The sequence below is a fragment of the Nerophis ophidion genome, linkage group LG03, assembly GCF_033978795.1.
Source record: "Nerophis ophidion isolate RoL-2023_Sa linkage group LG03, RoL_Noph_v1.0, whole genome shotgun sequence".
Taxonomy (NCBI): Eukaryota; Metazoa; Chordata; class Actinopteri; order Syngnathiformes; family Syngnathidae; genus Nerophis; species Nerophis ophidion.
The window spans coordinates 1,430,324-1,455,967 of record NC_084613.1 but is presented as its reverse complement, the minus strand read 5'-3'; the positions used below and the strand labels follow the sequence as shown (position 1 = coordinate 1,455,967).

Sequence of the window (25,644 nt, the reverse complement as noted above, 5' to 3'; positions counted from 1 at the left end):
ATCTTTCTCTCTTCTTTTTTCTCCCTCTTTTTTAGTACTTGTAACGCAAGTCAATAATAAAAGAAGAGGAGCGGCTCGCACTTGAGCTAAAACAACTCTTAACACAAAAGGGTGAGAATGTGTTCAAACATGGACCCCTTCTGTGTCGCCTGTGTTAGCATTGGTCTTACAAATACACCACATGGTGGCGCTGTTGTTCAAAACCCCGTTAGTGAGATTGACTTGAAGTTTCTCACACAGCTCAAGAAAACAACAAGTCACCGTAAAATGGTTCTGTATGTATATATTCTATAGAAATATAATATAATATATTAGTATATATATATTCTATACTGTATATATAATATGTAAATATTACATGTATGCTATACCTGCGTTATCCTTTCCATCCTTCCACTTTCCACCATTGCAACTGAGCTGCTGTGTGGAACAATTTCCCTTGTGGCTGATTAAAGTTTGTCTAAGTCTAAATTTACTACACAACTTCAGTGGACTGACAAGCACAGGTGTTGTCAAATGTGAGCAATAAGTGGTAAAAACATGGTCATAGTGGACGTGAATTCAAGTCATCTTCCTTTCATCTTACTTCCTTTTAAATGGCGCTTCTCATCAAGCCTTAGTGCGCCTATCGCTCAGACGGCGGTGCAAGATGGAAGTAACATATGAAAAGACATGTGCCGCGTCCAAACCTCCAAACCAGTGGGCGAGGAGTCCAACACTGCTGCAGCAGGCCAGGCAGAACGGGGACCACGGACCGGCCACATCTGTGGCCGTCCAGAAGGCAGACGTGAGTGGGGCTAGAACACCAGAAGCCTACGAGTCCCGCGCCCGGTTCCTGGGCGTCGCCACTGTTGCTGCGAGGAGCGTCCATCAATTGTCCACTGAGGGAGCCGCGGGCGGGCACCTGATGGCCGCTTGTGTGGCAGGCCAGCTGGAGGTCGTGGAGGAGACGATGGCGGCGTCGAGGGACGGCCTGCCGGAGATGAAGAAGATAGCGGCGTCGAGGGACGGCCTGCCGGAGATGAAGAAGATAGTGGCGTCGAGGGACGGCCTGCCGGAGATGAAGAAGATAGTGGCGTCGAGGGACGGCCTGCCGGAGATGAAGAAGATAGTGGCGTCGAGGGACGGCCTGCCGGAGATGAAGAAGATAGTGGCGTCGAGGGACGGCCTGCCGGAGATGAAGAAGATAGTGGCGTCGAGGGACGGCCTGCCGGAGATGAAGAAGATAGTGGCGTCGAGGGACGGCCCGCCGGAGATGAAGAAGATAGTGGCGTCGAGGGACGGCCCGCCGGAGATGAAGAAGATAGTGGCGTCGAGGGACGGCCCGCCGGAGATGAAGAAGATAGTGGCGTCGAGGGACGGCCCGCCGGAGATGAAGAAGATAGTGGCGTCGAGGGACGGCCCGCCGGAGATGAAGAAGATAGTGGCGTCGAGGGACGGCCCGCCGGAGATGAAGAAGATAGTGGCGTCGAGGGACGGCCCGCCGGAGATGAAGAAGATAGTGGCGTCGAGGGACGGCCCGCCGGAGATGAAGAAGATAGTGGCGTCGAGGGACGGCCTGCCGGAGATGAAGAAGATAGTGGCGTCGAGGGACGGCCTGCCGGAGATGAAGAAGATAGTGGCGTCGAGGGACGGCCCGCCGGAGATGAAGAAGATAGTGGCGTCGAGGGACGGCCCGCCGGAGATGAAGAAGATAGTGGCGTCGAGGGACGGCCCGCCGGAGATGAAGAAGATAGTGGCGTCGAGGGACGGCCTGCCGGAGATGAAGAAGATAGTGGCGTCGAGGGACGGCCTGCCGGAGATGAAGAAGATAGTGGCGTCGAGGGACGGCCTGCCGGAGATGAAGAAGATAGTGGCGTCGAGGGACGGCCTGCCGGAGATGAAGAAGATAGTGGCGTCGAGGGACGGCCTGCCGGAGATGAAGAAGATAGTGGCGTCGAGGGACGGCCTGCCGTAGATGAAGAAGATAGTGGCGTCGAGGGACGGCCTGCCGGAGATGAAGAAGATAGTGGCGTCGAGGGACGGCCTGCCGGAGATGAAGAAGATAGTGGCGTCGAGGGACGGCCTGCCGGACACGAAGTAGCTGGCGGCGCCATGGGACGGGACGTCCGAGACGGCGGTGCAACCAAGTCCCCGGGCCAAACGAAGTCGATGCGGACCAGCGAACCTTCGGGGCCCCACATTGTTGGGGTTGTCGTTCTACTCGGGAGAATAGCGGAGGGTCTCCGCCTCCATCGACCTTCGCACCACTTACCCTCGTCCAGCTGGTGGAAGTCTGCTGCGGGAAAACCTCTTGCTGGCTATTTTCTGTTCCGCCTGGGTGGCCTGGTAATGAGAAGATTGTAACTCCAAGATGCAGACGGAAGTGCAGAGGCAGCATGCAGTTGGAAGATGATTTATTTGCCATAAATCAGTCAAGAAAAAAAGAATAAACAGAAAAGCGGGCCGATAGCATGGGAAGCTATGGCGCAGAAACAAGAATCGAGAATCACAGGACTAACCAAACGTAACTTGTTGCATGTAGCAAGCAAAACAGCCAGACCGAGTGTGGCGAAAGGCAGGTATAAATAGTTCTCTGATTAGTGCCCAGGAGCAGGTGAGCGTCCCCAACACTAATCAGAGGCAGGTGAAAATAATCAGCACCCATGGCAACCAAGAAACACAAACCCAGGGGTGCTGAAACAGAACTAGGGGAGTCTTAAACTAAAACAAAATAGGATTCGGGCAATGGATCATCACAGATGGTGAACGATAGTCCAAATTCCCCCCAAAAGTGCAGTTCAATCAATCATCATCAATCAATGTTTACTTATATAGCCCTAAATCACTAGTGTCTCAAAGGGCTGCACAAACCACCACGACATCCTCGGTAGGAAAACGCACACCCAGTGGGACGTCGGTGACAATGATGACTATGAGAACCTTAGAGAGGAGGAAAGCAATGGATGTCGAGCGGGTCTAACATGATACTGTGAAAGTTCAATCCACAATGGATACAACACAGTCGCGAGAGTCCAGTCCAAAGAGGATCCAACACAGCAGCGAGAGTCCCGTTCACAGCGGAGCCAGCAGGAAACCATCCCAAGCGGAGGCGGATCAATAGCGCAGAGATGTCCCCAGCCGATACACAGGCAAGCAGTACATGGCCACTGGATCGGACCGGACCCCCTCCACAGGGGAGAGTGGGATATAGAAGAAAAAGAAAAGAAGCGGCAGATCAACTGGTCTAAAAAGGGAGTCTATTTAAAGGCTAGAGTATACAAATGAGTTTTAAGGTGGGACTTAAATGCTTCTACTGAGGTGGCATCTCGAACTGTTACCGGGAGGGCATTCCAGAGTACTGGAGCTCGAACGGAAAACGCTCTATAGCCCGCAGACTTTTTTTGGGCTTTGGGAATCACTAATAAGCCGGAGTCCTTTGAACGCAGATTTCTTGCCGGGACATATGGTACAATACAATCGGCAAGATAGGATGGAGCTAGACCGTGTAGTATTTTATACGTAAGTAGTAAAACCTTAAAGTCACATCTTAAGTGCACAGGAAGCCAGTGCAGGTGAGCCAGTATAGGTATATATGTATGTATATATGTATATAAAGGTATATACAGTATAGGTATATAGGTATGTATATATGTATATAAAGGTATATACAGTATAGGTATATATGTATGTATATATGTATATAAAGGTATATACAGTATAGGTATATATGTATCTATATATGTATATAAAGGTATATACAGTATAGGTATATATGTATGTATATATGTATATAAAGGTATATACAGTATAGGTATATATGTATGTATATATGTATATAAAGGTATATACAGTATAGGTATATATGTATGTATATATGTATATAAAGGTATATACAGTACAGGCGTAATGTGATCAAACTTTCTTGTTCTTGTCAAAAGTCTAGCAGCCGCATTTTGTACCAACTGTAATCTTTTGATGCTAGACATGGGGAGACCCCAAAATAATACGTTACAGTAGTCGAGGCGAGACGTAACAAACGCATGGATAATGATCTCAGCGTCTTTAGTGGACAGAATGGAGCGAATTTTTGCGATATTATGGAGATGAAAGAAGGCCGTTTTAGTAACGCTTTTAATGTGTGCCTCAAAGGAGAGAGTTGGGTGGAAGATAATACCCAGATTCTTTACCGTGTCGCCTTGTTTAATTGTTTGGTCGTCAAATGTTAGAGTTGTATTATTAAATAGAGTTCGGTGTCTAGCAGGACCGATAATCAGCATTTCCGTTTTTTTGGCGTTGAGTTGCAAAAAGTTAGCGGACATCCATTGTTTAATTTCATTAAGACACGCCTCCAGCTGACTACAATCCGGCGTGTTGGTCAGCTTTAGGGGCATGTAGAGTTGGGTGTCATCAGCATAACAGTGAAAGCTAATACCGTATTTGCGTATGATGTCACCTAGCGGCAGCATGTAGATGCTGAAGAGTGCAGGGCCAAGGACCGAACCCTGGGGAACTCCACACGTTACCTTAACGTAGTCCGAGGTCACATTGTTATGGGAGACACACTGCATCCTATCAGTAAGATAAGAGTTAAACCAAGACAGGGCTAAGTCTGACATACCAATTCGTGTTTTGATACGTTCTAATAAAATATTATGATCGACGGTATCGAAAGCAGCGCTAAGATCGAGGAGCAGCAACATAGATGACGCATCAGAATCCATCGTTAGCAATAGATCATTAGTCATTTTTGCGAGGGCTGTCTCCGTGGAGTGATTTGCCCTGAAACCGGATTGAAAGGTTTCACATAGATTGTTAGACGCTAAGTGTTCATTTAACTGCTCCGCAACAATTTTTTCAAGGATTTTTGAAATAAAGGGAAGGTGAGACACCGGTCGGTAATTTACCATGAGGTCAGGATCCCCTTAAAGATCCCCCAGTTCCCCTTAAAGATTTAGATCAAAATGTTTAGGTTTAGATTGAACTTGCTAGCACATCGGCAGCAGCCGTTACTTTTACCTAAGAGTCTCCAAGACACAAAAAAGTCTCCAATATCAGCGGGAAAAGTCATGAAATGTGTCGCTAGTCGCTGTTTACAAAAGAAGTTGCCATCCTGGAGTCCGTGTTTGGCTGTAAGATAGTATTTCAAAGCTGATGTGCGCCGATGATGAAAAGGTTTGTAGTTTCAAAACCAACAAGTTACCTCAGTTTGTATCCAAAGTTCTGTTTTAAGGCAAAATTGGCACTTTTCAGCCTGCTAAGTGAACCAATAAATAAGAGTCTCTACTCATATAATAGGACACTTGTTAGCATTAGCATGGTCTAGTCTTTGTGTGGCCCTTAGTGTATTTAAATGAGCAATATTCAGTTTAATGTGAGTGACTTAGGAGTTAATTCATGAAGATTTGAGGTATGAAACCTAAAAGTATAATTTGAATTTATAATAATAATATCATTTAGTACAATTTCATTTGAATAATTATATAATTTTATACAAGCCAGGGCGTCCTCACTCCATCTTTATTGTCTTTGGCCTGGAAAAGTTTGAAGACCCCTGGTATAGAATGTTTATGGGACAGAACAGTGTGACTTCTTCTTCCCTCATTTCAACTTTTTCTTACAAGCCAATCAAGAAGAATGGCAAACGGTTCCTGTGGGCCCACTGTGGACACGCCTGGCTGATCTGGACAAACAGAAGGAGACTTTTTTTCTTGAAGGAACAAAGAATCCTTGAACTTGGACTTGTTCAAGTTGACGCTGGTTCTGCTTGGTGATCTTTGTTCAGTGGACCAGTCATCATCACATCTTCCACTTTCACTTCCCTCTAACCAAAGGAGGTTTTTGTACAGCTCTCAATCACCGTGTAAACCTTCCAGGTCCAAACCTGGCAAAACAGTAGTAATCAGCGACATCGTCTGTCTGAACACCACTGATAGTCAGAGTGTAGTCAGAGCCAGATCGTGTGCCACTGAATCGAGATGGTGTTCCAGAAGCAAGACTTGATGCATCATAGATCAGAGGTTTAGGAACCTGTCCAGGTTTCACTTGGTACCAACTGAGAGCATCAAAAATATTTGAACTCCCTTTGGCGCTGATGGTCACCGTCCCATGTAGACTGACATACTTGATTTTGTCCGTCTGGGTCACCAAATCCTGGGCGGAAGATCCTGAAAGGAGACGGCCATGATTACATCGAGACTTTCCCTTTGGGGACGACTGAAAAGAGTCTTTGTCTCACCTTGAATCAGCAGAGCCGACTGGACGAGCAGAAGCACTGGTGCAGGCCACATCTTGATGCACTTTTCCAGCCCAGTGCGTGGAAAGAGTCCAGATTTATCAAGACGTGGCGGTGCGGCCAAGCGGAGCGCTCATGCAAATGAGCTCCGGGCGCACCTGTCTTTGTGAAAGTGAGAGGGAGGCGTGGGCAGGACCACTTCCTGTCCATGTGAAACCATTGCTCTGCCTGACAGGGGGAGGTTTTTGTACGAGCGCCCCACAACCTTGCATCACCGTGGTACAGTTTCGGCGAAGGGACCAAACTGCTCATCGGCACCAGTGAGTACCAGATGTGTCCTTGTTTTCCACTCTGGGTGACAAAAGCAGCATTTTATTGTGTGGAATTTGGAATTGGAGTGTGATGTCAGTGTAGGAGCAGCTAACAATATGAGAGTCTGGTCGTCATGGTGACTATCATATGATTGATGTCTGACATGATTATCAAACATTTGGACACGTCAGGCGAAAAGAAGTAGGAAGAAGCCCAGCTTATGTCATCCTTCTCCTTCTGTGTGCTTTGTAACAATAGAAAGGAGATGAAGGGAGGAGAAAAAAGGGCAAAAATATCCAAATCCACCTTAAAGATAAGATCAAATCAATATCCAATGAAATGATTCATGACTTATGAATATTTGTGTTTGCAAGTCAGTGAGTGCCACAAACTGAAACATGGACGGATGCTTTTTTAAAACTACTTTGAATGTAGAAAAAGCTGAATGTAATGCAGGGGTGTCAAACGGGATGAGTTCTCTAAGTGTAAAAATGAGCTGAAATGTTGGGACGAAAGAAAGTGCTGTTGTAAATGTGTCCACTAGATGTCGCAATAGCCAGATTTGTAGATGATGCTACATATGTCAACAGCAATAAAGCACATGATGTTCGTGCAGCAGTTGAGGAAAATGATCAAACTACATGATCCACATCTTGTCATTTGATTTGGATATGATTTGTTTCATCTTGATTGATTGAAAATGAACAGCAATGATGAACATCATCACATGGTTTATTGGGAAAGTACAAACAAGGAGCGATAAAGATAGACTACTATTAGAGTGTAGATGATGCCAACATGTACATTGTTCTGATTTGAAAGCAATCTAAAGTTGTCTTTATTTGGAAGTTCTGGTGCCGTGCTTTTAGCAGTTGGGAGTAGATTTTCCTCCATGTGGCCCCCCATCTAAAATGAGTTTGGCACCCCTGCTAATAAGTTGTATTTGTATCACTGATTGTTTTTCATGTCAAGCAGGAAGATTGTTTGGACATTTCTTACTTAGACGCAGCTCATTTCTTCCCAGCAAACTTTCTGCCAGTTTGATGTGAAGTTGATTTGGAAGATAAATGTGGCAGTCGGAGTCTCCTCGCTCATCTTTGCACGAGCAGGAGGTGTTGTCATGTTGATTGACAGCTTTCAAGTCTGACATATTCAACATTCTCTCTCCAGCGCCTGAGGTGCGGCCCCCCACGCTGACCATCTTCCCCCCCTCCAAAGAGCAGCTGCAGACTGGCAAGGGCACGGCGGTGTGCGTGGCCAGCGGAGGCTGGCCTCAGGACTGGACCCTGGGCTTGAAGGTGGGGGGCAGCAGCAGCAACAGCACCTCGGAGGTGTCACGCAGCTCGGACCAGGCCACCGGCGACGGCCGCTACAGCTGGACCAGCACCCTGACACTCCACGCCAGCCTCTGGACGGCGGCCGGCTCGGTGAGCTGCGAGGCCACCAAGGAGGGTCAGAACCCCGTGACCCGAACCCTGATGGACCCGGGCCGCTGCTCAGTGTAGAAGCTGAGGCGCCCCTTCCTGCTTTTAGTGCTTCCTCTTTCTTACTGCTTGATGCCGGAGAACTTGGCGCCCCACCTCTACATTTAAGCATTGTTCAATAAAATGTCCACGCTCATGACGAGTCAGCGCCTTTTTCTCTCAGGACCTCAAATGGACCCACTCACACACCTCACTAGGACCATGAGGAGCACCTTCAACGACACTTGCCTTTGACATTCACAGTCTTTCATCTTAGCTTTTATTTGGAACTCACTTCACCTGTGAAGCACATCTCAAAGTGCTGGGAAAAGGCTCAGAAAAATGAGTAAATTCAAACTAATACATTTAAAGAAAAACTTTGGATTCGCGAAAATAAATTAACAACATTCTAATGAACGATAAGCTATTTTTTTTAAAATTGTATTGGTCATGAAAATGTATAAAAAAATAAATGAGTGAATTAAAAATAATAAATGTAAAGAAAAAAAGTTATATATGCGAAAAAAAAACATTTTTTTTAATGAATGGCAATTTTTTTAGAATGTTATTAACAAATGGTCAAGAAAATTAAATTGAGAGAAAATAAATAAATTATGAAATACAATGGTGATAAAAATGTATTAAAAACAACGAATCAATGAGTAAATTAAAAATAATACATTTAAGGAAAAACTTTTGATTTTTAAAAACAAATGAACAACAATTTTAATGAACGATAAGCTATTTTTTTACAATTATATCGGTCATGAAAATGTATAAAAAAAAGTAAATTAAAAATAATGAATGTAAAGAAAAAAGTTGGATTTGCAAAAAAAAAAACATTTTAATGAATGTGAATTTTTTATAATTGTATTAACAAATGGTCAAGAAAAAAACATGTTTTCCAAATAAAACGGTGATAAAAATGTATTAGAAATAATGAAAATGTTGAAAATATCAAATTAAAAGTCAAAGAAGCCAAAAGGGGGTTAAGGTTATTGCAACTTAATGCTGAAAATGAAAAAAAGGAAAAAAATGTTTAAAAGACAAACTAAATCCATCATTTCTTTGAAAAATGTCATTTATGTCAGTAATTCAATTCCTAAATATATGCTACATAATATATGTTATATATTATTTATTATTATTATTGTCGATTGTGAGCGAACTGTGGTGCTGAATTTCCCCCAGTGATCAATAAAGTACTTTCTATTCTATTCTATTCTATTCTAAAGTGAAACTCATATTCTCATGAGAGCCAGCGTCCTCTGCAGTGGACGTTTGTTTTTCCCCAAAATGTGTAACGTGACAAAAGCAATGGAGGGCAAGCAAATGTCCACTGCAGAGGACGCTGGCTGCCAATAGAATATTCCATAGATTCACTTCACATAGAGTGACATTTATTCATCATTTGGAAGATCATACAAACACATTCAGTCCTTGACAAAATGTGAAACATTAGACTTAGACTTCCTTTTTATTGTCATTCAAATTTGAACTTTATAGTACAAATAAGAACACAATTTTGTTACATAAGCTCATGGTAGTGCAGTAATTATGATGCGTTCAAGAGTCTTACGGCCTGAGGGAAGAAGCTGTTACAGAACCTGGAGGTTCTGCTTCGGAAGCTGCGGAACCTCTTCCTAGAGTCCAGCAGTGAAAACAGTCCTTGGTGGGGGTGGGAGGAGTCTTTGCAGATTTTCTGAGCCCTGGTCAGGCAGCGGCTTTTTGCGGTCTCCTGGATAGGAGGAAGAGGAGTCCTGATGATCTTTTCCGCCGTCCTCAGCACTCTCTGGAGAGACATTGCAGGCTCCAGTCCAGACAGAGATGCTGTTGGTCAGCAGGTGGTCTCTATAGTGCCTCTGTGGAATGTGCTGAGAATGGGGGGAGGGAGCTGTGCTCTTTTCATCCCACGCAAAAAGTGCATGCGCTGCTGAGCTCTTTGTGTAGGGACCAGGTTATATTGTCAGTGATCTGCACCCCCAGGAACTTGGTGCTGCTTACCATCTCCACCGCTGTGCCGTTGATGAAGAGTGGAGCGTGGCTGGACTGCTGCTTCCTGAAGTCAACAATGATCTCCTCGGTCTTGTCGACATTCAGGACCAGGTTGTTGGTTCTGCACCAGTCAAGCAGATGTTTCAACTCCTCCCTGTAGTCCATGTCATTGTTGTCACGGATGAGGCCCACCACTGTCGTGTCGTCCGCATACTTCACAACTTCAAACATGCTTCAATATTTCAATGACTGCTTGACTACGGAGCTCCATTTGTGTCTTTATTACCAAGTGTGGACTGATGTTTTTTCCCCATAAAATGACGATGAGAATGTCATTAAAAACAATGTGTGAGCAAATCTGTGTGTTCAAAAATTCAGTTTGTCAAATTTCAGTGTTTAAAAAGTCAATGGAGAAATATTCATTGCTTAGAAACTCCAGACCACTTCCAGCAAATGAAGTAAAAGAAGTAAATCTAACATCATCACCTCGGGCACTGTTCCCCTAGCATTCAAAAAAGCGGTTATTCATCCTCTTCTTAAAAGACCTAACCTCGATCCTGACCTCATGGTAAACTACCGACCGGTGTCTCACCTTCCCTTTATTTCAAAAATCCTTGAAAAAATTGTTGCGGAGCAGTTAAATGAACACTTAGCGTCTAACAATCTATGTGAAACCTTTCAATCCGGTTTCAGAGCAAATCACTCCACGGAGACAGCCCTCGCAAAAATGACTAATGATCTATTGCTAACGATGGATTCTGATGCGTCATCTATGTTGCTGCTCCTCGATCTTAGCGCTGCTTTCGATACCGTCGATCATAATATTTTATTAGAACGTATCAAAACACGAATTGGTATGTCAGACTTAGCCCTGTCTTGGTTTAACTCTTATCTTACTGATAGGATGCAGTGTGTCTCCCATAACAATGTGACCTCGGACTACGTTAAGGTAACGTGTGGAGTTCCCCAGGGTTCGGTCCTTGGCCCTGCACTCTTCAGCATCTACATGCTGCCGCTAGGTGACATCATACGCAAATAAGGTGTTAGCTTTCACTGTTATGCTGATGACACCCAACTCTACATGCCCCTAAAGCTGACCAACACGCCGGATTGTAGTCAGCTGGAGGCGTGTCTTAATGAAATTAAACAATGGATGTCCGCTAACTTTTTGCAACTCAACGCCAAAAAAACGGAAATGCTGATTATCGGTCCTGCTAGACACCGACCTCTATTTAATAATACAACTCTAACATTTGACAACCAAACAATTAAACAAGGCGACACGGTAAAGAATCTGGGTATTATCTTCCACCCAACTCTCTCCTTTGAGGCACACATTAAAAGCGTTACTAAAACGGCCTTCTTTCATCTCCGTAACATCGCTAAAATTCGCTCCATTCTGTCCACTAAAGACGCTGAGATCATTATCCATGCGTTTGTTACGTCTTGCCTCGACTACTGTAACGTATTATTTTGGGGTCTCCCCATGTCTAGCATTAAAAGATTACAGTTGGTACAAAATGCGGCTGCTAGACTTTTGACAAGAACAAGAAAGTTTGATCACATTACGCCTATGCTGTATATACCTTTATATACATATATACATACATATATACCTGTACTGTATATACCTTTATATACATATATACATACATATATACCTATACTGTATATACCTTTATATACATATATACATACATATATACCTATACTGTATATATCTTTATATACATATATATATACATATATACCTATACTGTATATACCTTTATATACATATATACATACATATATACCTATACTGTATATACCTTTATATACATATATACATACATATATACCTATACTGTATATACCTTTATATACATATATACATACCTATATACCTATACTGTATATACCTTTATATACATATATACATACATATATACCTATACTGGCTCACCTGCACTGGCTTCCTGTGCACTTAAGATGTGACTTTAAGGTTTTACTACTTACGTATAAAATACTACACGGTCTAGCTCCATCCTATCTTGCCGACTGTATTGCACCATATGTCCCGGCAAGAAATCTGCCTTTAAAAGACTCCGGCTTGTTAGTGATTCCCAAAGCCCAAAAAAAGTCTGCGGGCTATAGAGCGTTTTCCGTTCGAGCTCCAGTACTCTGGAATGCCCTCCCGGTAACAGTTCGAGATGCCACCTCAGTAGAAGCATTTAAGTCCCACCTTAAAACTCATTTGTATACTCTAGCCTTTAAATAGACTCCCTTTTTAGACCAGTTGATCTGCCGCTTCTTTTCTTTTTCTTCTATATCCCACTCTCCCCTGTGGAGGGGGTCCGGTCCGATCCAGTGGCCATGTACTGCTTGCCTGTGTATCGGCTGGGGTCATCTCTGGGCTGCTGATCCGCCTCCGCTTGGGATGGTTTCCTGCTGGCTCCGCTGTGAACGGGACTCTCGCTGCTGTGTTGGATCCGCTTTGGACTGGACTCTCGCGACTGTGTTGGATCCATTATGGATTGAACTTTCACAGTATCATGTTAGACCCGCTCGACATCCATTGCTTTCCTCCTCTCTAAGGTTCTCATAGTCATCATTGTCACCGACGTCCCACTGGGTGTGAGTTTTCCTTGCCCTTATGTGGGCCTACCGAGGATGTCGTGGTGGTTTGTGCAGCCCTTTGAGACACTAGTGATTTAGGGTTATATAAGTAAACATTGATTGATTGATTGAATGAGCAATAGCCATAAGCCCACAGTTTTATTTAGCATAACAATTGTGGTATTAACCCTATAACGGCTGTTTTAATGACGTATCTTGTGATGCATTTCAACATGTCTATAGATTTATATATATATATGTATATATATATATATATATATATATATATATATATATATATATATATATATATATATATATATATCAAACAATAGAAAATAAACGAAGGAAATGGAGTGTGAAGTAGATCCAAAAGTGTATGTGGTGTGAGGCTACGTGTGTGATTAGCTGAGGTGTGTGTTACCAAATGTTGTGGAGAGCCAAGTAACACGGAAGTCCGTAGGGCAGGAACGAAGAGACAAGATCCGGAAGTCAAGGATTGAGGGAGGCAGTCAGATTCCAGAGAGAGATCCAGGGAAAAAGTGAGACGCACAGCTCACTTTAAAGACGACGGAGGGAACTGCGGGGACGACACAAGAAAACACGCACTGAAAACCACAGATGAGCAAACACAGCGAGAGCAGGATTACATGAAGCAGGACGTGGCTTACTGTACTCCAACAGAAGACTACACTCCGGCATGCCAGGTTGTCCAGGCTTATGAAGGCAGCTCCTTCATTAGCAGCAGGTGTGATGATTGCCGGTGAATGATCGGCTGCTGCAGGGCGAAGACGCCCGCGGCTCGTCCCTGGATGTGCGCGCCCATGGTCGTGTTCCGATGAGCGGCGTTGGCAGGAGTCTGAGCGGTAACAATGTCTTCATTAATAAAGTCCAGTCTGTCAGGCATGCATCCCAAAGGTTTCAACTACTGCCCTGCTTGGCCCCCCTACAACATATTTTTGAACTTGGAATTCATTTTCATTTCTGCTTGTCACAAATCAATGAAATCCCAGCAGCTGTCCTCCAGACATTGTGCCTGCCAGAATAAGGATGGAGGTCATGCACACCATTTCTTCTATAAACTGCTGCTCGAGGTTAGGTAATGTCCTCACTGCCCTGAAGCAAGCTGGAGTCAGACCACTCCTTACACAGCCTAGCCTAGACCCGTCCATTCGGTCCAACTTCTGTCCAATGTCACATCTGGCTTTTCTGTCCCAGGTGGTGGAAAAAGATGTCCTCGCACATCTTTAGCCGTATCTGTGCCTCCTCCCCAATGCTGCAAAACGTGCTCATATCACCTCAGATCTCTTTTTTCTCTCCATTGGCCGCCAGTATGTTTAAGAACAGTGTTTCTTAACCATAGGGCCGGGTCCCATTGTTAGGCCGCCAGCACTTCGTAGAGGTCCACCAAAAGTATCACTTTCTCAACGGTTGTCCTTACGGGCCGTGTCGGTACTCAGTTGCAATACACTTTTCCACCACTAGTGGCAGTAATGACAATATCAAAGGAACAGAAGAGGTCTGGAGAAGAAGTCATAGAGAAGTTTGCACGTTTTATTTATTTTGCCAATCGTTCACAATCACTATGAAAGACATCACGACGACTGATTTTTTTTAAATGTCTTGTAGTTATTAATTAAATCTGCTAATTATTGATTAAACATAAATAGAAGTCCGCTCACACTGAGGCCAATGGGAGCTCCACTATTTTGAGCATAAATAACAATAAATAACCATTGAAAAAGCGCCAACAAAAGTTGATTGACATTTGGTGACTTGAATATTAACCAAGTATGAGTGATATTGTTATTAAGAGCGCTAACGCAGACGAACCATTCATAGCAGCGCTGTAATCACTACTGTGTGTGACTACGTTTACATCATCCAGTGGTCTGCTGCTTCCTCGCTTCCCTGCTGCCTGGAAGTTTATTGTAGATCATAAATCATGCATCTCACCTGGACAGAAGAAGTCTGAGGAGGTATTCCAACAAGTTGTACACTTTGACAAGCATTTAGGACTCAAAAGTGGCGAGGATGACACGAAAAGACGCTTGCTTGTTGTAATGTGTTATACAAATGAACATTGATAGATGGATTGATTGATTGATTGATTGGTTGATTGAAAATGAATAATGAAATTAAATCATGAAAGTTTAATTGAATTGTCTGGTAAAAGAAAATGAAGGTCACAAAATTCAAACAAAAACATTTAACTTTCATAAATTGAGTGTCAGAAAGAAAGTTTCATAATAAAGACACAAACAAACCTCCTTAGTTCATGCTCTAGTCGACAAATCAAGTGCAAAAAACTTAATTTAAGTCTTTAATTGATCTTTATTGCCTTAAAGTAACAAAAGTAAAGAGTTTTTTGAGGAGAGCAGGAAAATCCCCCAAACGTGCTCCAGTTTTCCACTTTTCCTATCATATCTGTGTCAGACTTTGAACACACTGTGCTCAATTCAAATAGAATATTGTTGTTATCCATGCATCTGCAAATGTACTGTATCACTACAAAACAGGACACATGCTGAAGCACATTCATATTTCTACATTGGGACTTCAAACTATAGTTTGAATTATAGTTAATAATTCCTTTTTATCAATCATGTGTGGCCTAAACAACCACAAAGAGCATCGGTCTTCACCAAGGGGATCGCGGAGGCTGGGAGGGTCCCAACATTTTTGGAAAAATTGATTATTTTTTAAATATACACCTTTCATAGATAATTGTATGTATTTATAATTTTCACAAATGTGAATGTATTTAAATACATGTTAGCAATAATCATCCATTCATCCATTTTCTACCCCTTGTCCCTCTCGGGGTCGTGGGGAGCTGGAGCCTATCCTAGCCAATAATCAGTTTAATGTATTAATTAATCGATGTGTTCTGTGTTCTGGAGTTCATTTATGTACAGTTTAGGAGTAAGAGCTACAAGTACATTAATGACAATATAAAACCCAATTTTATACAAGATGTGTTAGTTGGGGGTCCTCACTCCATCTTGATGTCAGTTTGGGGGTCCTTGGCTTGGAGAACTTTGGCATGAAGTGTTTATGGGACGGGCCGGCCCTCAGTGTTAGTGTGACTTCTTCTTCCCTCATTTCAACTTTTTCTTACAAGCCAATCAACTTGTTCAAGTTGACGCTGGTTCTGCTTGGTGATCTTTGTTCAGTGGACCAGTCATCATCACATCTTCCACTTTCACTTCCCTCTAACCAAAGGAGGTTTTTGTACAGCTCTCAATCACCGTGTAAACCTTCCCCCTCCAAACTCGGCAAAACAGTAGTAATCAGCGACATCGTCTGTCTGAACACCACTGATAGTCAGAGTGTAGTCAGAGCCAGATCGTGTGCCACTGAATCGAGATGGTGTTCCAGAAGCAAGACTTGATGCATCATAGATCAGAGGTTTAGGAACCTGTCCAGGTTTCACTTGGTACCAACTGAGATCATCGTCAATATTTGAACTCCCTTTGGCGCTGATGGTCACCGTCCCATGTAGACTGACATACTTGATTTTGTCCGTCTGGGTCAACAAATCCTGGGCGGAAGATCCTGAAAGGAGACGGCCATGATTACATCAAGACTTTCCCTTTGGGGACGACTGAAAAGAGTCTTTGTCTCACCTTGAATCAGCAGAGCCGACTGGACGAGCAGAAGCACTGGTGCAGGCCACATCTTGATGCACTTTTCCAGCCCAGTGCGTGGAAAGAGTCCAGATTTATCAAGACGTGGCGGTGCGGCCAAGCGGAGCGCTCATGCAAATGAGCTCCGGGCGCACCTGTCTTTGTGAAAGTGAGAGGGAGGCGTGGGCAGGACCACTTCCTGTCCATGTGAAACCATTGCTCTGCCTGACAGGGGGAGGTTTTTGTACGAGCGCCCCACAACCTTGCATCACCGTGGTACAGTTTCGGCGAAGGGACCAAACTGCTCATCGGCACCAGTGAGTACCAGATGTGTCCTTGTTTTCCACTCTGGGTGACAAAAGCAGCATTTTATTGTGTGGAATTTGGAATTGGAGTGTGATGTCAGTGTAGGAGCAGCTAACAATATGAGAGTCTGGTCGTCATGGTGACTATCATATGATTGATGTCTGACATGATTATCAAACATTTGGACACGTCAGGCGAAAAGAAGTAGGAAGAAGCCCAGCTTATGTCATCCTTCTCCTTCTGTGTGCTTTGTAACAATAGAAAGGAGATGAAGGGAGGAGAAAAAAGGGCAAAAATATCCAAATCCACCTTAAAGATAAGATCAAATCAATATCCAATGAAATGATTCATGACTTATGAATATTTGTGTTTGCAAGTCAGTGAGTGCCACAAACTGAAACATGGACGGATGCTTTTTTAAAACTACTTTGAATGTAGAAAAAGCTGAATGTAATGCAGGGGTGTCAAACGGGATGAGTTCTCTAAGTGTAAAAATGAGCTGAAATGTTGGGACGAAAGAAAGTGCTGTTGTAAATGTGTCCACTAGATGTCGCAATAGCCAGATTTGTAGATGATGCTACATATGTCAACAGCAATAAAGCACATGATGTTCGTGCAGCAGTTGAGGAAAATGATCAAACTACATGATCCACATCTTGTCATTTGATTTGGATATGATTTGTTTCATCTTGATTGATTGAAAATGAACAGCAATGATGAACATCATCACATGGTTTATTGGGAAAGTACAAACAAGGAGCGATAAAGATAGACTACTATTAGAGTGTAGATGATGCCAACATGTACATTGTTCTGATTTGAAAGCAATCTAAAGTTGTCTTTATTTGGAAGTTCTGGTGCCGTGCTTTTAGCAGTTGGGAGTAGATTTTCCTCCATGTGGCCCCCCATCTAAAATGAGTTTGGCACCCCTGCTAATAAGTTGTATTTGTATCACTGATTGTTTTTCATGTCAAGCAGGAAGATTGTTTGGACATTTCTTACTTAGACGCAGCTCATTTCTTCCCAGCAAACTTTCTGCCAGTTTGATGTGAAGTTGATTTGGAAGATAAATGTGGCAGTCGGAGTCTCCTCGCTCATCTTTGCACGAGCAGGAGGTGTTGTCATGTTGATTGACAGCTTTCAAGTCTGACATATTCAACATTCTCTCTCCAGCGCCTGAGGTGCGGCCCCCCACGCTGACCATCTTCCCCCCCTCCAAAGAGCAGCTGCAGACTGGCAAGGGCACGGCGGTGTGCGTGGCCAGCGGAGGCTGGCCTCAGGACTGGACCCTGGGCTTGAAGGTGGGGGGCAGCAGCAGCAACAGCACCTCGGAGGTGTCACGCAGCTCGGACCAGGCCACCGGCGACGGCCGCTACAGCTGGACCAGCACCCTGACACTCCACGCCAGCCTCTGGACGGCGGCCGGCTCGGTGAGCTGCGAGGCCACCAAGGAGGGTCAGAACCCCGTGACCCGAACCCTGATGGACCCGGGCCGCTGCTCAGTGTAGAAGCTGAGGCGCCCCTTCCTGCTTTTAGTGCTTCCTCTTTCTTACTGCTTGATGCCGGAGAACTTGGCGCCCCACCTCTACATTTAAGCATTGTTCAATAAAATGTCCACGCTCATGACGAGTCAGCGCCTTTTTCTCTCAGGACCTCAAATGGACCCACTCACACACCTCACTAGGACCATGAGGAGCACCTTCAACGACACTTGCCTTTGACATTCACAGTCTTTCATCTTAGCTTTTATTTGGAACTCACTTCACCTGTGAAGCACATCTCAAAGTGCTGGGAAAAGGCTCAGAAAAATGAATCAATGAGTAAATTCAAACTAATACATTTAAAGAAAAACTTTGGATTCGCGAAAACAAATTAACAACATTTTAATGAACGATAAGCTATTTTTTAAAAAATTGTATTGGTCATGAAAATGTATAAAAAAATAATAAATGAGTGAATTAAAAATAATAAATGTAAAGAAAAAAAGTAATATATGCGAAAAAAAAACAATTTTTTTTAATGAATGGCAATTTTTTTAGAATGTTATTAACAAATGGTCAAGAAAATTAAATTGAGAGAAAATAAATAAATTATGAAATACAATGGTGATAAAAATGTATTAAAAACAACGAATCAATGAGTAAATTAAAAATAATACATTTAAGAAAAAACTTTTGATTTTTAAAAACAAATGAACAACAATTTTAATGAACGATAAGCTATTTTTTTACAATTATATCGGTCATGAAAATGTATAAAAAAAAAAAATTTGTAAATTAAAAATGATGAATGTAAAGAAAAAAGTTAGATTTGCAAAAAAAAAACATTTTAATGTATGTGAATTTTTTATAATTGTATTAACAAATGGTCAAGAAAAAAAACATGTTTTCCAAATAAAATGGTGATAAAAATGTATTAGAAATAATGAAAATGTTGAAAATATCAAATTAAAAGTCAAAGAAGCCAAAAGGGGGTTAAGGTTATTGCAACTTAATGCTGAAAATGAAAAAAAGGAAAAAAATGTTTAAAAGACAAACTAAATCCATCATTTCTTTGAAAAATGTCATTTATGTCAGTAATTCAATTCCTAAATATGTGCTACATAATATATGTTATATATTATGTATTATTATTATTGTCGATTGTGAGCGAACTATGGTGCTGAATTTCCCCCAGTGATCAATAAAGTACTTTCTATTCTATTCTATTCTATTCTAAAGTGAAACTCATATTCTCATGAGAGCCAGCGTCCTCTGCAGTGGACGTTTGTTTTTCCCCAAAATGTGTAACGTGACAAAAGCAATGGAGGGCAAGCAAATGTCCACTGCAGAGGACGCTGGCTGCCAATAGAATATTCCATAGATTCACTTCACATAGAGTGACATTTATTCATCATTTGGAAGATCATACAAACACATTCAGTCCTTGACAAAATGTGAAACATTAGACTTGGACTTCCTTTTTATTGTCATTCAAATTTGAACTTTATAGTACAAATAAGAACACAATTTTGTTACATAAGCTCATGGTAGTGCAGTAATTATGATGCGTTCAAGAGTCTTACGGCCTGAGGGAAGAAGCTGTTACAGAACCTGGAGGTTCTGCTTCGGAGGCTGCGGAACCTCTTCCTAGAGTCCAGCAGTGAAAACAGTCCTTGGTGGGGGTGGGAAGAGTCTTTGCAGATTTTCTGAGCCCTGGTCAGGCAGCGGCTTTTTGCGGTCTCCTGGATAGGAGGAAGAGGAGTCCTGATGATCTTTTCCGCCGTCCTCAGCACTCTCTGGAGAGACATTGCAGGCTCCAGTCCAGACAGAGATGCTGTTGGTCAGCAGGTGGTCTCTATAGTGCCTCTGTGGAATGTGCTGAGAATGGGGGGAGGGAGCTGTGCTCTTTTCATCCCACGCAAAAAGTGCATGCGCTGCTGAGCTCTTTGTGTAGGGACCAGGTTATATTGTCAGTGATCTGCACCCCCAGGAACTTGGTGCTGCTTACCATCTCCACCGCTGTGCCGTTGATGAAGAGTGGAGCGTGGCTGGACTGCTGCTTCCTGAAGTCAACAATGATCTCCTCGGTCTTGTCGACATTCAGGACCAGGTTGTTGGTTCTGCACCAGTCAAGCAGATGTTTCAACTCCTCCCTGTAGTCCATGTCATTGTTGTCACGGATGAGGCCCACCACTGTCGTGTCGTCCGCATACTTCACAACTTCAAACATGCTTCAATATTTCAATGACTGCTTGACTACGGAGCTCCATTTGTGTCTTTATTACCAAGTGTGGACTGATGTTTTTTCCCCATAAAATGACGATGAGAATGTCATTAAAAACAATGTGTGAGCAAATCTGTGTGTTCAAAAATTCAGTTTGTCAAATTTCAGTGTTTAAAAAGTCAATGGAGAAATATTCATTGCTTAGAAACTCCAGACCACTTCCAGCAAATGAAGTAAAAGAAGTAAATCTAACATCATCACCAGCAATAGCCATCAGCCCACAGTTTTATTTAGCATAACAATTGTGGTATTAACCCTATAACGGCTGTTTTAATGACGTATCTTGTGATGCATTTCAACATGTCTATAGATTTATATATATATATGTATATATATATATATATATATATATATATATATATATATATATATATATATATATATCAAACAATAGAAAATAAACGAAGGAAATGGAGTGTGAAGTAGATCCAAAAGTGTATGTGGTGTGAGGCTACGTGTGTGATTAGCTGAGGTGTGTGTTACCAAATGTTGTGGAGAGCCAAGTAACACGGAAGTCCGTAGGGCAGGAGCGAAGAGACAAGATCCGTGTCCAAGCGGGGGAAGTCAAGGATTGAGGGAGGCAGTCAGATTCCAGAGAGAGATCCAGGGAAAAAGTGAGACGCACAGCTCACTTTAAAGACGACGGAGGGAACTGCGGGGACGACACAAGAAAACACGCACTGAAAACCACAGATGAGCAAACACAGCGAGAGCAGGATTACATGAAGCAGGACGTGGCTTACTGTACTCCAACAGAAGACTACACTCCGGCATGCCAGGTTGTCCAGGCTTATGAAGGCAGCTCCTTCATTAGCGGCAGGTGTGATGATTGCCGGTGAATGATCGGCTGCTGCAGGGCGAAGACGCGCGCGGCTCGTCCCTGGATGTGCGCGCCCATGGGCGTGTTCCGATGAGCGGCGTTGGCAGGAGTCTGAGCGGTAACAATGTCTTCATTAATAAAGTCCAGTCTGTCAGGCATGCATCCCAAAGGTTTCAACTACTGCCCTGCTTGGCCCCCCTACAACATATTTTTGAACTTGGAATTCATTTTCATTTCTGCTTGTCACAAATCAATGAAATCCCAGCAGCTGTCCTCCAGACATTGTGCCTGCCAGAATAAGGATGGAGGTCATGCACACCATTTCTTCTATAAACTGCTGCTCGAGGTTAGGTAATGTCCTCACTGCCCTGAAGCAAGCTGGAGTCAGACCACTCCTTACACAGCCTAGCCTAGACCCGTCCATTCGGTCCAACTTCTGTCCAATGTCACATCTGGCTTTTCTGTCCCAGGTGGTGGAAAAAGATGTCCTCGCACATCTTTAGCCGTATCTGTGCCTCCTCCCCAATGCTGCAAAACGTGCTCATATCACCTCAGATCTCTTTTTTCTCTCCATTGGCCGCCAGTATGTTTATGAACAGTGTTTCTTAACCATAGGGCCGGGTCCCATTGTTAGGCCGCCAGCACTTCGTAGAGGTCCACCAAAAGTATCACTTTCTCAACGGTTGTCCTTACGGGCCGTGTCGGTACTCAGTTGCAATACACTTTTCCACCACTAGTGGCAGTAATGACAATATCAAAGGAACAGAAGAGGTCTGGAGAAGAAGTCATAGAGAAGTTTGCACGTTTTATTTATTTTGCCAATCGTTCACAATCACTATGAAAGTCATGACGACGACTGATTTTTTTAAATGTCTTGTAGTTATTAATTAAATCTGCTAATTATTGATTAAACATAAATAGAAGTCCGCTCACACTGAGGCCAATGGGAGCTCCACTATTTTGAGCATAAATAACAATAAATAACCATTGAAAAAGCGCCAACAAAAGTTGATTGACATTTGGTGACTTGAATATTAACCAAGTATGAGTGATATTGTTATTAAGAGCGCTAACGCAGACGAACCATTCATAGCAGCGCTGTAATCACTACTGTGTGTGACTACGTTTACATCATCCAGTGGTCTGCTGCTTCCTCGCTTCCCTGCTGCCTGGAAGTTTATTGTAGATCATAAATCATGCATCTCACCTGGACAGAAGAAGTCTGAGGAGGTATTCCAACAAGTTGTACACTTTGACAACCATTTAGGACCCAAAAGTGGCGAGGATGACACGAAAAGACGCTTGCTTGTTGTAATGTGTTATACAAATGAACATTGATAGATGGATTGATTGATTGATTGATTGGTTGATTGAAAATCAATAATGAAATTAAATCATGAAAGTTTAATTGAATTGTCTGGTAAAAGAAAATGAAGCTCACAAAATTCAAACAAAAACATTTAACTTTCATAAATTGAGTGTCAGAAAGAAAGTTTCATAATAAAGACACAAACAAACCTCCTTAGTTCATGCTCTAGTCAACAAATCAAGTGCAAAAAACTTAATTTAAGTCTTTAATTGATCTTTATTGCCTTAAAGTAACAAAAGTAAAGAGTTTTTTGGGGAGAGCAGGAAAATCCCCCAAACGTGCTCCAGTTTTCCACTTTTCCTATCATATCTGTGTCAGACTTTGAACACACTGTGCTCAATTCAAATAGAATATTGTTGTTATCCATGCATCTGCAAATGTACCGTATCACTACAAAACAGGACACATGCTGAAGCACATTCATATTTCTACATTGGGACTTCAAACTATAGTTTGAATTATAGTTAATAATTCCTTTTTATCAATCATGTGTGGCCTAAACAACCACAAAGAGCATCGGTCTTCACCAAGGGGATCGCGGAGGCTGGGAGGGTCCCAACATTTTTGGAAAAATTGATTATTTTTTTAAATATACACCTTTCATAGATAATTGTATATATTTATGATTTTCACAAATGTGAATGTATTTAAATACATGTTAGCAATAATCATCCATTCATCCATTTTCTACCCCTTGTCCCTCTCGGGGTCGTGGGGAGCTGGAGCCTATCCTAGCCAATAATCAGTTTAATGTATTAATTAATCGATGTGTTCTGTGTTCTGGAGTTCATTTATGTACAGTTTAGGAGTAAGAGCTACAAGTACATTAATGACAATATAAAACCCAATTTTATACAAGATGTGTTAGTTGGGGGTCCTCACTCCATCTTGATGTCAGTTTGGGGGTCCTTGGCTTGGAGAACTTTGGCATGAAGTGTTTATGGGACGGGCCGGCCCTCAGTGTTAGTGTGACTTCTTCTTCCCTCATTTCAACTTTTTCTTACAAGCCAATCAACTTGTTCAAGTTGACGCTGGTTCTGCTTGGTGATCTTTGTTCAGTGGACCAGTCATCATCACATCTTCCACTTTCACTTCCCTCTAACCAAAGGAGGTTTTTGTACAGCTCTCAATCACCGTGTAAACCTTCCCCCTCCAAACTCGGCAAAACAGTAGTAATCAGCGACATCGTCTGTCTGAACACCACTGATAGTCAGAGTGTAGTCAGAGCCAGATCGTGTGCCACTGAATCGAGATGGTGTTCCAGAAGCAAGACTTGATGCACGATAGATCAGAGGTTTAGGAACCTGTCCAGGTTTCACTTGGTACCAACTGAGATCATCGTCAATATTTGAACTCCCTTTGGCGCTGATGGTCACCGTCCCATGTAGACTGACATACTTGATTTTGTCCGTCTGGGTCAACAAATCCTGGGCGGAAGATCCTGAAAGGAGACGGCCATGATTACATCAAGACTTTCCCTTTGGGGACGACTGAAAAGAGTCTTTGTCTCACCTTGAATCAGCAGAGCCGACTGGACGAGCAGAAGCACTGGTGCAGGCCACATCTTGATGCACTTTTCCAGCCCAGTGCGTGGAAAGAGTCCAGATTTATCAAGACGTGGCGGTGCGGCCAAGCGGAGCGCTCATGCAAATGAGCTCCGGGCGCACCTGTCTTTGTGAAAGTGAGAGGGAGGCGTGGGCAGGACCACTTCCTGTCCATGTTTTTTTTTTCAATTCAACACAATTCTTGATTCAAAAACGCGTTTTTTTTTCCTGATTGAAAAGGATTGTGTATTCATTCAATACATAGATTTCAGCAGGATGTACCCCAGTCTGCTGACATGCTAGCAGAGTAGTAGGTTTTGTAAAAAGTATTATGTTTGCAGATGATACAAATGTATATTGTTGAGGAGAAGACTTGAAGGAAGTGTTGAAGATAACAGAGGTTGAGTTGCTTAAGCTAAAAATGGTTCGCAATTAATAAGTTATCATTAAATGATAAGAAAACGTAACGTGTGGTGTTTAGTGGTGCAAGGACAAATTGTGAAGCAAAATTCAAATGAAATGAAGTGGAAATTGACAGCGTATATGCAACTAAGTTAAACCAGGCCGTGTGTCAGGTGTACCGCCCCAGTCAAACTAATCATTCGCTTTACCAGATAAAACTGCAACATTCTCGAGCCTGTTGTCCTGGGGGACACTTCGGATGGAACCAGCTACTAGATGGTTCCATTAGTCTTTCGCCCCTATACCCAGGTCGTACAACCGATTTGCACGTCAGGACCGCTGCGGGCCTCCACCAGAGTTTCCTCTGGTTTCGCCTTGCCCAGGCCTAGTTCACCATCTTTCAGGTCCCACCGCACGCGCTCATGCTCCACCTCCCCGACGCTGCGGGCGAGACGGGCCGGTGGTGCGCCTGACCCCGGGGAGCTGGGATCCCACCTCGGCTGCCGTAGATCGGCCTTCACTTTCATTGCGCCGTGGGGTTTCGTTGCGTGCCCTTTGACTCGCGCGTGTGTTAGACTCCTTGGTCTGTGTTTCAAGACGGGTCGGGTGGGTAGCCGACATCGTCGCTGACCCCTGACGCCCGGTGTACGAGGGCCGCTCCCCACCCGTGCGAAGTGGCTGGGGCGCACTGAGGACAGGGCGCCCCGGTCGGTAGTCGCGCCGAGGGCGGAGGGGCCCCGTCCCTCCCCTGCGAGGGGGAGAGAGGGCGCAGCGATACTTTGTTCCACAGCCCCGGAGAACGGCGAGGTTCGGGCGGGGGGGACGCTGTAAAGCGCGCGGCGGGAAACCCGGGCGGCGCCCCGAAAGATGCCGCGTCGGGCCCCCGACTCGCGCACCACCTGCGCCCCGAGCCTTTCCAAGCCGACATAGAGCCGGTCGCGACGCACCACTTGGGGGAAATGCGCCCGACGGGGGCCAGCCAGCAAGGCGGGGGGGTCCACCCTCCAAAGGGGGCGGATCCCCCACCACCGACACCGGCCTGACACCATCCGCGGGCAAAGCCTCCATCAGAAGGACTTAGGCCTCCGAGCGGCACCGGGCGAAGCGGTCTTCCCTCTTCGCTCGCCGCTACTGAGGGAATCCTTGTTAGTTTCTTTTCCTCCGCTTAGTGATATGCTTGTTCAGCGGGTCGTCTCGTCTGATCTGAGGTCGTATTCGAATGGGGGG

The 25,644-nt window shown here is 43.8% G+C and overlaps 5 gene segments (V, D, J or C); 2 read left to right on the top strand and 3 right to left on the bottom strand.

Moving 5' to 3' along the window:
- Positions 1-5,318: 5,318 nt before the first annotated feature.
- Positions 5,319-6,306, bottom strand: LOC133548915 (Ig kappa chain V region 4135-like). The segment is given in 2 exon segments: positions 5,319-6,146; positions 6,218-6,306. Coding segments are annotated over 2 exon segments (363 nt in total).
- On the top strand, positions 6,274-8,146 carry LOC133548673 (Ig kappa-b4 chain C region-like). The segment is given in 3 exon segments: positions 6,274-6,291; positions 6,450-6,534; positions 7,697-8,146. Coding segments are annotated over 3 exon segments (438 nt in total).
- A 7,215-nt stretch (positions 8,147-15,361) lies between these two features.
- On the bottom strand, positions 15,362-16,357 carry LOC133548913 (Ig kappa chain V region 3381-like). The segment is given in 2 exon segments: positions 15,362-16,140; positions 16,212-16,357. Coding segments are annotated over 2 exon segments (363 nt in total).
- Positions 16,268-18,140, top strand: LOC133548671 (Ig kappa-b4 chain C region-like). The segment is given in 3 exon segments: positions 16,268-16,285; positions 16,444-16,528; positions 17,691-18,140. Coding segments are annotated over 3 exon segments (438 nt in total).
- A 4,507-nt stretch (positions 18,141-22,647) lies between these two features.
- LOC133548912 (Ig kappa chain V region 4135-like) lies at positions 22,648-24,129 on the bottom strand. The segment is given in 2 exon segments: positions 22,648-23,912; positions 23,984-24,129. Coding segments are annotated over 2 exon segments (363 nt in total).
- Positions 24,130-25,644: the final 1,515 nt, after the last annotated feature.